Here is a 15,254-nt window from a genome sequence, read left to right as displayed (position 1 = left end):
TCGACGTTTTGGGTTGAGACCCTTCGTCAGGACTAACTGAAAGAAGAGATAATAAGAGATTTGAAAGTGGGAGGGGGAGGAGGAGATCCGAAATGATAGGAGAAGACAGGAGGGGGAGGGATGAAACTAAGAGCTGGAAAGTTAATTGACAAAAAAAATGACAGAGCTGGAGAAGGGAGAGGATCATGGGATGGGAGGCCTGGGGAGAAAGAAAGGGGGAGGGGAGCATCAGATAAAGATGGAGAGCAGGCAAGGAGTGATTGTGAGAGGGAAGGAGAGAGAAAAAAAGGGGAAATAAATAAATAAATAAATAAATAAGGAAGGGATGGGGTAAGAAGGGAAGGAGGGGCATTAACTGAAGTTAGAGAAGTCAACGTTCATGCCATCATGCTACCCAGACGGAATATAAGATGTTGTTCCTCCAACCTGAGTGTGGCTTCATCTTGACAGTAGAGGAGGCCATGTATTGACATATCAGAATGGGAATGGGACGTGGAATTAAAATGTGTGGCCACTGGGAGATCCTGCTTTCTCTGGCGGACAGAGCGTAGGTGTTCAGTGAAACGGTCTCCCAGTCTGCAACACCTTCATTATCCATGTTCTTTGTTTAGGTCTGCCGCTGTTTAAGTGCAAAGTGAAACAACCACCTGACTGCACTAAACAATCCCAGAGTAAAATTCTCATCTGTATGCCTCAGCTAATCACACATTGGAGAAAATAAGGTTATTCAATCCAGCATGTCGGAATCAGTTCTCTGAAAGTACAATCTAATTGTACTTTCCTCTCCTTTCCACTAATCCACTTTCCTTTCTCTATAACCCAGCAAATTTTTCTCAACTTTCATATAATTTTCTTTTTAAAATTACTAGAGTCTGCTTCCACCACTTATATGGACAGTGCAGTCTATATCTTTATTGACTTCAGGGAAGGAGTATGTTGGTGCACAGTCATGTTGATATCAATGATGCTGAGGGTCCTGCACTTTATTGTGTGCCTGCATTGCACCTTCTCTGTAATTAACACCTTACTCTGCACTCTGTTATTGTTTTTGCTTGTACTACCTCAATGCACCAATGTAATGAAATAATCTGTATAAATACATGCGTGTATGTCTGTGGCCTTCTACAGCTGTAGCCCATACACTTGAAGGTTCAATGGGTTGTGCATTCACAGACGCTCTCCTGCACACCACTGTTACAATGTGTGGTTATTTGAGTTACCTTTGCCTTTCTGTAAGCTTGAACCAGTCTTGTCATTCTCCTCTCAGCTCTCTCATTAACAAGATGTTTTTCCCCACAGAATTGTCATTCACTGGATTTTTCTTTTTGTTTCTCACACCAATCTCTGTAAACTCTAGAGACTGTTGTGCATGAAAATCCCAGGAGATCAAGTTTCTAGAGTTATTCAAACCACCCTGTCTGGCGTCAATAATCATTCCATGGTCAAAGTCACTTAGATCGCACTTCTTTCTCCATTCTGATGTTTGCTCTGAACTACAGTGGAACCTCTTGACCATGTCTGCATGCTTTTATGCATTGTGTTTCTGCCACATGATGGCTAATTAGGTATTTGCATTAACGATGAGTACAAATGTACCTAATAAAGTGCCTACTGAGTATGGATGTCATGCAAAACAAAGTTAATACTAAACCAATTAAACCAGTTAAAGAGCCCACCCTATAAAAGACAATTCTCACCTCCCTCTAGTTTTCTTACCACTTACCTTAGGCTACTGACCTCTTACCACAAGAAACATTCTTAAATTTGCTAAATATCCATTTAACCATTCTGCATAGTAATACTAAAACATATTTTGTATTTACATAGGAAGAAAAAACCCAAATCATTAACAGATTTTATCTACTTGGCAGAAAATAATGAGAACTAATATAAATTACTTAATGTATTATTCAAACCCTACCCATGATGCTGCAAATGGTGAATTAGCTGGGAGATTCCTATCTTTAAGTCTCAAATCAACATTTTATATTAGCCTTTCAAAAAAAGCAGCAAATATAGAATAAAGACCAAGTAAAGCACTACCTAGCCAATTACAATACTTGTAAGGCATGGAACCATACTCCTGCTAACTTGCATTCTCAGTCCCTAAAACTATCTATGCTAGACCTGTAGCTTTAAACATGATTTATAAACTCTTAATGGGCACCTTACTGGTTAGGTGTCAACTAGGAATTGGAATGAGACTAACTATCTCAATTCATATTGGATCCACAGCAACTTATTTAAACCGCTGTCTCAGTGTGCGGACTCAATTAGAACTCTAAGGCAATGGTTGATATCCAAGCATGTGTACAACCCAGTCTTTACTTGCAGGGTAGGTGGTTTTACAAGCAAAAAGCGGAAAGACTTTGCCTGTGTCCCTGGAATTTATCAAAAGAGCAAGACTTTGATCGAAACATAAAATCACGATGAGGTGCATGTAGAGCGGAGAATCTTGAACTAGGGGTCACCCTTTTAAGTCAGGGATGAGGCAGCATTTTACTTTTAAGAGATCAAAAGTCTTTCAATATTTTTGAGCCAGATGTAAAGCAAAGGGGTGAAAGGTTACTGGACACTGATGAGAATATTATCAGTCATGGTCTAATTACCTGACAGAGCAGGATTCAAGGGTCAGTTGCATATAAAAATGTTCAATCGTAGCAACTTTGGCTTTGATAGTAGCAATTGCGAACCAGTGGTGAAGAGGGGAAATGCTTAACGTGGTGAATGTTGTGCCAGTTCAACAGATACTGCATCCTGATAATGTCAAATTTCCTGAGTGTTATTGAGCACTGCTTATGTAGATACTGGTGAGAATCCTTATGTGCATCACACAGAAGGTGCAAAGGCTTTAGGGAGTTAAGTAGTAAGTGACTCATGGCAGGGCAGCCAGCCTCTGATCTGATAGTCTATAGGCAACAAATTAAATGTTAAGGATATAGTCAGTGATGACCTCCTCAGGATGAAAGATGGTGTTGAATTTGGCAAAGATAGTGCAGTGGAGAGGTAGCTGCCCTGCTTACATTAAAATGGTCACTATCTTGCACATGGTTTTTATAAGTGTTATTTGCCACTTCTCAGTGCAACTTGAATGTTGCTCAGGTATAATTGCACATGGGTAAATTTGGTCTCATTAACTGTATATTTGCAATTTAGCTTATACTTCTCAGTGAAACTTCAAAACAATTAGACTTTCCTCGAACCGCATTAGAAAGATCTCAATCACTGTCTCCTGCTGCCCTCTCCTCCACTATTGGTTGCAGCGAGCCTTCATGAAGCTTGATAGAGTGCATCTGCACAGTGGTCCAGGCAATTAATCTGTTGATTGAGTTCTGATCACGAACAAGCTTTCTGTTCTTGCTCCTGCACTGGAGCAGGTGTCATATGTGTAAAGGAAAACTTTGTTCTCACATAGCCTCTTGCTGAGCTGACAGGGTAGCTGAAAGATCCAGAGAAGAGATCAACAGATCATAAGATATAGGAGCAGAATTAGGCCATTCAGTCCATCGAGTCAGCTCCACCATTCCATCATGGCTGATTTATCATCCCTCTCATCCTATTCTCTTGCCTTCTCACCGTAATTTTGACACCCTGAATAATCAAGAATCTATCAACCACTTTAAATATATTCAATGACTTGACCTCACAGCTGTCAGTGGCAATAAGTTCCACAGATTCACCACCCTCTGGCAAAATAAACTCCTTCTCATCTTTGTTCTAAATGGACGTTCCTCCAGTCTAAGGCTGTGTCCTCTGGTCCTAGACTGCTGCACGATAGGAAACATCCTCTCCACATTCATTCTATCTAGGCCTTTCAATTTTCAATAAATTTCAATGAGATTCCTCCCTCAACCCATTCTTCTAAACTCCAGCCAGTACAGTACTAGAACCATCAAACACGCCTCATATGTTAACTCTTTCATTCCTGGAATCTTTCTTGAGAACCTTCACTGGATCCTCTCCAATGTCAGCACATTTTTTCTGAGATAAGGGGCTCAAAACTGCTCACACTACTTCAAATGTGGTTTGACAAATGTTTATAAAGCAGTATCCATCAATCCTTGCTCTTATATTCTAGTGGTCTTGAAATGAATGCTAACACTGCATTTGTCTTCTTTACCAGTGATTCAACCTGCAAGCTAACCTTTAGAGAACCCTACACAATGACTCCCAAGTCCCTTAGCACCTCTGATTTTTGAATTTTCTGTTTAGAAAATAGTCCATGCCTTTATTCCCTTATACCAAAGTGCATGACCATACACTTCCAAACACTGTATTGCATCTGCCAGTTCTTTACCCATTCTCCTAATCTGTCTAAGTCCTTCTGCAACCTCCTTGCTTCCTCAACTCTATCTGCCCTTCCACCTATCATATCATATGCAAACTTGGCCACAAAACTATCAATTTTGCCATCCAAATCATTGACATATAATGTAAAAAGAAGCGGTCGCAACACTGACCCCTGGGGAACACCACTAGCAAATGGCAGCCAACCAGAAAAGGTTCCCTTTATTCCCACTCTTTGCCTCCTGCCAAACAACCAATGCCCTATCCATGCTAGTATCTTTCCTGTAATACCATAGTCTCTTACCTTATTAAGCAGCCTCATGTGCAGCACCTTGTTAAAGGTGTCCTGAAAATCCAAGCACACAACATCCACCAATTCTCCTTTGTCTATCCTGTTTGTTATTTCCTCAAGGAATTCCAACAGATTCATCAGGCAATACTTTCTCTTCAGGAAACCATGCTGGCTTTGGTTTATTTTATCATGAGTTTTAGGTACCCCAAAACCACATCCTTAACAATGACTTCAACATCTTCCCAAACACTGAAATCTGGCTAACAGCCCTATAGTTTACTTGCTTCTGCCTCCCTTCCTTCTTGAAGAGTGGAGTGACATTAGCAATTTTCCAGTCTTCCAGAACCATGCCAAAATCTAGTGATTCTTGAAAGATCATTACCAATGCCTCCACAATCACTTCAGCTACTCTTTCAGAACCCTGGGGTGTAGTCCATCTGGTCCAGATGACTTAACTATCTTCACACCTTTCAGCTTTGCAACCACCTTCTCTCCAGTAATAGCAATTGCACTCACTTCTGCCCCAACACTCTCAAACTTCCAGCATACTGCTAGTGTCTTCCACAGTGAACTCAGATGCAAAATAACCTATTTTGTTCATCCACCATCTCCTTGTACCCCATTACTACCTCTCCAGCTTAATTTCCCAGTGGTCAGATATCTACTCTCGCCTCTCTCTTATTCTTTGTACAGTACTATGCAATATCTTAAACACATGTAAAAAAAATCTATAAGCTGGAATGCTTTCAAAAGTAATGAACTGAAAAGTTTCTAAATACCAAAAAAATTACTATGAAGAGCAGTAAACAATAAAAATCTAAATCGAATCAATATTTGGCCAACTGTATCAATTCTCTTAGGTACACTATGGTGCAGTTTTATAAGAAAATCGGCTGGTAGGTTGTTCCAAGCATCTTGGAGAACTTGCCACAGGTCTTCTGCAGACTTTGGCTGTTTCACTTGCTTCAGTCTCTCAGCTGATCCCAAAAGCCTTGATGATGTTGAGTTCAGAGCTCTGTGAAGGTCATACCATCTGAAACCAGATAAAAATCTAAGGTGCCTAAGACTTCTGTACAGTGCTGCATATCTGTAAAAACTTTTGGTACTGTCTTTTATATTATTGGCCATCTTACCTTCATATTTCATCTCTTCCCTCCTTATGACTTTCTAGTTGCCATCTGTTGGTTTTTAAAAGCATCCCAATCCTCCATTTTCCAGTAATTTTTGTTATATAATATGTCTTCTCATTCGCTTTCATGTTATTTTTGATTTCCCTTGTCATGGTTGTTTTATCCTGCCTTTAGAACACTTCTACTTCTTTGGAAAGTATCTATCCTGCACCTTCCAAATTTCTTCCAGAAATTCCAACCTTTGCTGTCTGCCATCATTCCTGCAGTGTGCCCTTCCAATCAACTCTGGCCAGCTCCTTTCTCATACCTCTATAATTCCCTTTACTTCACTGTTAAACTGATACACTTGGCTTTAGCTTCTCACCCTCAAACTGCAGAGTGAATACTATCATATGATCACTGCCTTCTTAGGATCCTTTACCTTAAGCTCCCTAATCAAATCCAGTTCATTACACAACACGCAATCCAGAATAGTCTATCCCCAAGTAGGTTCAACCACAAGCTGCTCTCTCGTGGGCATTCTACAGATTCCCTCTCTTGGGATCCAGCACCAACCTGATTTTCCCAATTTACCTGTATATTGAAATCCTCCAAGACTATTGTAACATTGTCCTTTTGACATGCATTTTCTATCTCCTGTTGAAATCTGTAGCCACATCCTGAGTACTAGTCAGAGGCCATTTAACTGCCATTTAACGCCAACACATCTGCCATCAGGGTCTTTTTAACCCTTGCAGTTTCTTAACTCTACCCACAAGGATTCTACACTTTACAGTCCTATGTCACATTCTTCTAGGGATTTCATTTTTTACCAACAGGGTCACTCCAACCCCTTCCCTAATATTTCAATACAATGCGTCCTGTATTCATCACCCTTTTCAATTTTGTAGCTCAACCCACCGATTAAAATTTTACCCTATTCTCTGCCTGTCCTTCCTGACAGACTCACTACACACTGTGTAGTCTTGTATATCAACTGCCCTACCCTCAGCCTTATCACTTCAGTTCCCATCCCCCTGCCAAACTAGTTTAAACCCACCCCAACAGGTCTAGCAAAGATATTGATCCCTTTTGGGTTCAGGTGTAATTCGTCCTGTTCCAGTGATCCAGAAATCTGAAACCATGCCCCCTACACCAGTTCCTTAGCCACACATTCATCTGCCAAATCATTCTTTTCTTACCCTCACTGGCACGTGGCACAAGCAGCAATCCAAAGATTACTACCCTGGAGATCGTGTTTTTCAGCTTTCTACCAACATACCATCCTGATATCTCTTTCAAGTCCACAAAATCTCCTGTCTGCTCCTCTAACTATGGAATCCCCTATCACTACTGCAGCCCTCTTCTCCCCTCTTCCCTTCTGAGCCACAGAGTCAGAGAACCAGTCGCTGCAGCTCCCCCCAGTAGGTCATCACCCCACACCCTCTCAACAGTATCCAAAGAAATATAATTATTATTGAAAGGAACATCCACAGAGGTATTCTGCTTTGGCTGTCCACTTCTTTAACATCTGACAGTCACCCAAGTAACTGCCTCCTACAAGCTAGGGGTGACTACCTCCCTGTAGTTCCTGTCTATCATCACCTCAGTTTCCTGTATGAGCCGAATGTCATTGAGCCACAGTTCCTAGCACCTTAACATGTTCTCTAAAGAGCTACAGCTCAGTCCATTTGGTGCAGACATGATTATCAGGGAGGCTGGGGGTCTCCCAGAATTCCATCTCACACAAAGAACACAACACAGCCCCTGAAACCATCCTCACCGCACTAATTGACGAAAAATGCAGAAGAAGAAACATGCCAGAAACACACCTTGCCCAAGCCTGTTGACCCAAAGCCTCCCCACTCTAACACTGGTCCACTCACACATGGCCCCTCAACTTCTCCCTATCTTATTTTTATTTTCCCTTGCTAATGAATCATGATTCAATTGGGCCACTGGAAAAGCTAAGAGCCCACAAGCACTTTTTTTAAATCTCTCGTCCCGACCTGTGTGTAGCCTCCTCTCTTGATTGGATTAGGCCGCCGGATCACCATGACCTGTGTGATATTAAGGGATTGGGGCAGCACGGTAGCATAGCAGTTAGTGTAACACTATTACAATACAAGCTGTAAGGTCAGGGTTCAATTCCCTCCGTGGTCTGTGAGGATTTTATACATTCTCCCCGTGACTGCGTGGTTTCTATGGGTGCTTCAGTTTCCTCCCACATTCCAAAGATGTAGAGTTAGTGAGTTGTGGGCATGCTATTTTGGTGCTGGAAGCATGGCAACACTTGTGGACTTCCCAGCGTTATTCTCACAGATCGGATTTGATACTAACCAATCATTTTACTATGTTTCGAAGTACATGTGACAAATAAAGCTAAAATTAAATTTAAAGATCTTTTAAAGGGTGTGGGGTCAGTGCAGGAAAGTAGCACTGAGGTAAAAGATTAGTCATGATCAGAATGAATGCTGGAGAAAGCATCAACATCAGAATGGCATACTTCTGCTCTCATTTCTTATGTCAGTGCAACTTTAACTGACTCTTGCACCACCTCTTAGTGTGGTTCAGTGTTAAAATTTTGGTTCATTATACATCTGCAACAATCTCAGATAGTTTAGTAGCTAAAGGTACTGTAGAATGGCAAGATTCTGTTGAAAAATTCTTCAAAAACTGGGAGAATGAACTCACTAAAATCACGTGGACAAGCACCATGTTCCAAACTTGGGCCCAGGTGAATGATTTGTTATTGGAGACTGCGTTATCAACTGAAGGAGGACCCTCAAATAACTCCATTCTTCCTGCTTCCTACTGTTAAGTTGCTCACAAAGTAATTAATATCTAAGATAAAGCATTTGGCTAGAAAATCTCATTATGTGATTAGAAATATAGGAATACTTAACTGTTATTGGGCTTTTTTAGAGTGATGGATTTGCCAAATGATTATCAACCTTGTTTTAACTCCTTTCACATAATCATCAGAATAGTTTACAATTCTCTCTTCTCACTTTGAACCTTGAACTATATTTGCGCACGTGCATCCTGTTTACTTTTAATGTTCTTCTGAGCAGTCAGATTAATAATTAGTTGCATAATTAAGAACATGGGAGAAACAGACCATTCAGTCATACCTGAATACAACCATGTCTCTACTCATATTATACCATTATATGTACTTCAACTCAAGCATTAGTATGATAACTAAATCAGCAATCCAAAAACTTAAGAGTGTGTGCTACAGCTGAGGGAGAACATAGAACAGTACAGCACAAGGACAAGCCATTTGGCCCACAATGTTGAGTCAAACCAGATAAAAAGCAATTCAAAAACACTCAAATACTAATCCCTCCTACCTACACCATGTTCATATCCCCATCTTCCTATCCAAATGTCTCCTAAAAGCCTCTAATGTACCATATTTGCCTCTAAGCTTACCCCTCATATCCCCTTTGAACCTATCTTCACTCACTTCAATACATACTATCTAGTATTAGACAACTAGAGAGGGATGAAGAGACAGAACATAGGCGCATGCGCGCGCGCGCACACACACACACACACACACACACACACACACACACACACACACACACAGAGTATACACTGCAGGTTCTGATATACAAAACAAGATAAACAATATAAAATGAGACAGATTTTCATCTGGCAAATCCTCTTCTGTACACAAGTCCAACAAAAGATAATTGTTCTAAACCCCACAGTTGTAATTGCACAAAGATTTTCAAGCCAAATGCCTCATCTCTTCTAGACAGTTTTAATTACTGTGTGAGCAACTTAACAACTGGAAGAAAAAAAGGAAAAGAGAATGTGACAATTCAAGCTCCTGTTTAAGAAAATTTTATCTCTGAAAGTTTATGCTAACCTAAAACTGTCAACATACTTTAGTTTTTTGGCAGTAAACATCTCGGTACTTCTGTATCTTGGAACATATACAAGTCACAGGGCTGTTCCTGAGAATAAAGATCTGTAGCTTCACAGTGTTTAAAGCCTTTATAATGGCAGTCACTACAGTTAAGCTCACTCATTCTTTCTGCAGCGTTTTGAAATGTTTAGAGAAATTGAGAAGTGATATGATTGATATTGTTATGACTTCAAAGAGGCTAAATATAAAGGCAACTACTACAGGCTATTCCACAACATCCAGAACAGTAAAACAAAGAACATATGCTGAATTTGAAGATGGGTATTCAAAAACATTGGCAATGAGATAGGCTGAGGGAGTGTGGGCCAGCAGTGCAGACGTCCTACTAAATTTATCCAGGCTATTATTACAATAACTTTGTTTTATTTAGCAACCTAGTTTGCCAATTGGCAATCTATCCATATTGCACAGAAAAGCATATGGCAGGATCCTACAATCAAGGACACTTGGGGATAGCCCTTGGCAATTGGGAGTGGGGAGGAAGTAAGAGATCTATGTTTGCTGTAAGGTGAAACCATTTAGCATTAACATTTTGACATATGGTATTGAAGATATCACAAATGTAAGTGCAGCAAGCTTTAAAAAAAATGGATGACCTTGAAGCTTATGATTCTCAAAATCTACTACTATGGCTTCTCGACATCCTTCCCCCTCCGAGGTATTTCATGGACCAACTGATGGAAACAGTTGTTAGGATTAGTCCAAATCTCCATTAATACTGCATTGCACAAACAGCAGGGTATGTAAAACGTGAACCAGATGGATATAACAAACAAAGGAAATTATAGTTGTAGTGTGGTTGGATTGCCAATAGGTGCCAAATAAAAAGTTTTTAGCATGGATTTAAAACTGATTATTACATCGAAGACAGACAGTTGGAATACACCGGTCTTTTTCAAGCTGGAAAGATGTAACCAATGGGTCGCACTTAGGATCAGTTCTTGGCCTTCAATTATTTACTACTGACATTAATGACCTGGAACAAGAAGCAGAGTGCAAGGCATCTGAAGTTTGCCAGTGACACTAAAATAACAGGGAGACATGTTGCAGTGAGGATATTTGGACTCTTATCGTGAAATATGGCTAGTTTAATAGAATCAGGGCAACTGGAGTTTAATGTAGTGCACTTCAGTAAGATGGATCATAAGTCAGACTACTTTACTTTACTTTACAGGTAGTCCCCGAGTTACGAACATCCGACTTATGGACAACTCATACTTACGAACCGAGGAAGGAGAATGCTGTCCGCCATTTTAGCCATTTTAAGTCGTTGCTGTTGACACTGCGTTGAGTGTTTAACTTTGTATTTGGCTTAAATCTTTCTTAGTAAGATTCACCCTGACCCCACACCCCCGCCCCCCCCCCCCCACCACCGTTCCGGTTGGATGGTGGTGCAGTGAGATTAGCACCAGGCTCGAAAATGGAGGTTCGATCCAGTGACAGACCGCTCCCGTGCTGGGTTGATGTCAATCCAGTGACTCCCGTACCATCTTGTGCCGGGTTGATGTCGAGCTCGCAACTCGACCTCGTAAAAAAAACACTGCCACCTCCAGTTTAAATTCCCACACGGAATATCGTGGAGGATCAAATGCCCAAACTCAGCACAGCCTCCACTTGTCCCATTTAACTTGTCTCAGTGCGGTGGTCCTTAGGACCCGGCGGACCTCGGGAGCCAGCACAGCTCGGGACTCTCCGCCCACTGTGTTTCTGTTCCATTGACGGGAAGCAATCATGATTGAAAATAAAGTGGAAATAATAAGGTGTTTGGAAAGAGGTGAAATGCCATTGGTCATTGGAAAAGTGTTAGGCTACAGTCGGTCAACAATCGGAACAATTTTAAAGGATAACAGATAAAGTGAGAATAATGGAGCATGTGAAACGCCCTGCCCCAATGAAAGCTACGATTATTACTAAGCAACACAGTGGTTTAGTTATTGGAAAACATACATTTTATATGCATGGAAAGGTAAAATATATACTATATATTAAGACAAACATTTGACAAACTAAATAATACCAGATGTACTTGTTCCGACTTACGTACAAATCCGACTTAAAGACGGACTCAGGAACGGAATTCGTACGTAACCCGGGGACTGCCCGTACTTTACTTTTATTGTCACCAAACAATTGATACTAAAGCGTACAATCACCACAGCGATATTTGATTCAGCGCTTTGCACTCCCTGAAGTACAAATCAAAGTAAATATAATAAAAAATTAAATTATAAATCATAATTAGAAAATAGAAAAGGGAAAGTAAGGTAGTGCAAGTCAGGTCCGGATATTTGGAAGGTACAGCCCAGATCCAGGTCAGGATCCATTCAGCAGTCTTATCACAGTTGAAAGAAGTTGTTCCCAAATCTGGCTGTACGAATCTTCAAGCTCCTGAACCTTCTCCCGGAGGGAAGAGGGACAAAAAGTGTGTTGGCTGGGTGGGTCGTGTCCTTGATTATCCTGGCAGCACTGCTCCGGCAGCGCGTGGTATAAAGAGAGTCCAAGAATGGAAGATTGGTTTGTGTGATGTGCTGGGCTATGTTCACGATCTTCTGTAGCTTCTTCCGGTCTTGGACAGGGCAACTTCCATACCAGGTTGTGATGCACCCTAGAAGAATGCTTTCTACAGTGCAGCTATAAAAATTAGTGAGGGTTTTAGGGGACAGGCCAAATTTCTTCAGCTTTCTCAGGAAGTAAAGGCACTGGTGGGCCTTCTTGGCAGTGGACTCTGCTTGGTTAGACCAAGTCAGGTCATTTGTGATATTCACCCCGAGGAACTTAAAGCTTTTGACCTGGTCCACATGCACACCACCGATGTAGATGGTGCGGTCCGCTACTCCTTCTGAAGTCAACAACCAATTCTTTCGTCTCCTGATGTTGAGGGATAGGTTATTGTCTTCGCACCATGCCACCAGGTTCTTAATTTCCTCTCTGTACTCAGACTCATCATTACCCAAGATATAGCCTACAATTGTGGTGTCATCAGCGAACTTATATACTGAGTTCGATGGAAACTTGGCTACACAATCATGGGTGTACAGTGAGTACAGCAGGGGGCTGAGTACACAGCCTTGTGGGGCACCGGTGCTCAGAGTGATTGTAGAGGAGAGCTTGTCCCCTATTTTTACAGCCTGGGTCCTGTCTGTGAGGAAGCTGAAGATCCAGCTGCAGATCTGAGTGCTAAGACCCAGGTTCCAGAGCTTAGGAATCAGTTTATTTGGAATGATGGTATTAAAGGCAGAGCTGTAGTCAATGAAAAGGAGCTTTACATATGTGTCTTTATTCTCCAGGTGTTCTAAGGAGGAACGTAGTGCCAGAGAGATGGCATCTGCCGTTGACCTGTTGCTCTGGTAGGTAAACTGCACAGCATCGAGGTTGACCGGTAGGTTATGGTTGATGTGTGCCATAACCAATCGCTTGAAGCACTTCATAGCAATTGATGTCAAAGCCACAGGTCAATAATCACTCAGGCATACCACCTTGCTTTTCTTCGGCACCGGGATTATCATTGCCTTCTTAAAACATGAGGGGATCGTAGACTGATGCAGGGAGCAGTTGAAGATGTCAGCAAACACTCCAGCTAGCTCACTTGCACAGGCCCGGAGAAGCCATCCTGGGATGCCATCGGGCCCGTCGCCTTCCTTGGATTTATCTTCAGGAAGGCTCTTCTAACATCTTCCTCGGTGACGATGAATCTCGATGCCACCAGGTCCAGTTCATCCGGAGGGGGCAGGACGCTCCTCTTCTGTTCGAATCTTGCGTAGAATACGTAATAGACTACTAGCTAGGTAGAGTGAAAGGAGTGAAGTTACAGAGGCATCTTGGTGTGTAAGTTCAGAAAGTAATTAGGAAGGCAAATGACAACCAGCATTTATCTTTTTTGGAATGAGGTTGAATTTAAATATAGGGAAGTAACATTATAACTGTAGAGAGTGCTCCTGAGGCCACACCTGGAGTACTGGGCACTTTTAGTCTCCTTATTTAAGAAAGAATATATAAAGTATATTCCACCAGCCTAATTCCTGGCTTGAGACAGTTGTCCTTTCATGAGCAGATAAGGATAGTGGATATGCATTCTACAGAGTTTAAAAGAATGAAATGACCTTGCTGAAAGAAGTAAGGCCTTAAGGAAGCAATGACAGCGTAGGTGTTTCCACTATTGAGAGAGTCATGAACAAGGGGACAAGGTTTGTCCTTTAAAACAAAGGTTCAGAGAAGTTTCTTCACAGGGGGAAGTGAATTTCTGGAATTTTCTACCCGGGAGGATTATGGAGGCTATATCATTGCAAGCGCTGAAAGAGGAGGTAGATAAATTTTTGAAAATGAGAACTTCAGTGCTATGGGAACAGGCTCATGAAGATCTGAAGCAAATCAGCTCTGACCATACTGAATATCAGGACAAGTTTGAGAGACCAGATGCTTCATTTCTGTTCCTATTTTCCTGTGCTCTTGTACTTCTGATATATTTTTACATCCAAAAAACTGCACATCGATTATATTTAACATATTGCAGTTTCATTGTAACTTTTTCGTAATCTAGATCGCATTCTGAATGCAGGGAGAGGATATCTTCTATCAATAAAGGCAGGGCTTGTTCCAAGCAAGACAAGGATGTCAATCAAGGCTTTCAAAAAAATCATTGATAACAAATTCAAGTTTAATGGACAAAAAAAGAAGGAAAAGTGAGTCAATCCAGGCAACTCCAACATATCCTACTGAACACTTGCACAGCTTCCCATTATTTTCTACTCAGCATTAAGAATTTCTTCACTTACCATTCCACGATGCCACCATTTTGCTATCGAGGTGAGGTCGCGGCCTCTGTTTCCTGACTTCACACAGCCTGGTTCTGCATGTACTCAGAATGTCTTTGACCTTCTCCATCTCCAAGCCAAACTTAGCAGCTGTCAGCTCTAGTGAGTAACGGACTATGAGGACATTCTTATTTTTCAGTTCTCCATGAAGATCCTACAAAGCATGAAGAGGCTTTAAAAAATACAGTTAAAAGAAATGCAGGAACAACTTTATGTCAATCTTATCTCCCATTTGTCTCAAGTTAAGCCAGAAAGCTCTGGGCCAATTGGGAATGACAACTGTCAGACTATAAGTAGGAGAACCGGTCTTGCTCTCAGTGACCAGACTGCAGTATCAGTATCACAGACATTTATGCTCCTGATTGTTTTCTGGAAACTTCTTGGTTGAAAGACTGAAAGTCAAAACAAAGTTAAAAATCAATCTGGGACATTTATAGAAAGCCAAGAAAGAACTTCTCAGACAATTATTTTCCTTTACTTGCTGTTGGTGGGAGATAGGAATAACTGTGGAAGTCTTTAAGATTTCATGTGACATAGCTGGCCTATTCTTGCCCTTCAATTCCATATATTTGAATAGTCATAACAATTCCCCTCACAAACATGATATGAATGCGCTCAATGACCACCACTGAATCATGGCCAAAGGATGGCTGTAGTTGGGAGCTGAATGCCCAACGTTATACATTGTTTTGGAGGGATAGGAAGGTAGGTAGAGGGGGTGGCATGGCTCTGCTGGTAAAGAATGGCATCAAATTAGTAGAAAGACGTGGCATAGGATTGGAAGATATTGAATCCTTGTGGGTTGAGTTAAG

General features: G+C 41.3%; 1 protein-coding gene across 2 annotated transcripts in view; it reads right to left on the bottom strand.

The window, feature by feature from the left end:
- Positions 1-15,254, bottom strand: part of spata20 (spermatogenesis associated 20) — a 467,506-nt gene that overhangs the window by 321,818 nt on the left and 130,434 nt on the right. For both annotated transcript variants that reach the window (XM_073026743.1, XM_073026744.1), the window contains exon 11: positions 14,404-14,596. In XM_073026743.1, the coding sequence (XP_072882844.1) occupies positions 14,404-14,596 (193 nt within the window). The remainder of the gene's footprint in view (positions 1-14,403; positions 14,597-15,254) is intronic.

The sequence above is a fragment of the Hemitrygon akajei genome, chromosome 22, assembly GCF_048418815.1.
Source record: "Hemitrygon akajei chromosome 22, sHemAka1.3, whole genome shotgun sequence".
Lineage (NCBI taxonomy): Eukaryota > Metazoa > Chordata > Chondrichthyes > Myliobatiformes > Dasyatidae > Hemitrygon > Hemitrygon akajei.
This window is presented reverse-complemented; position numbering and strand designations above follow the sequence as displayed.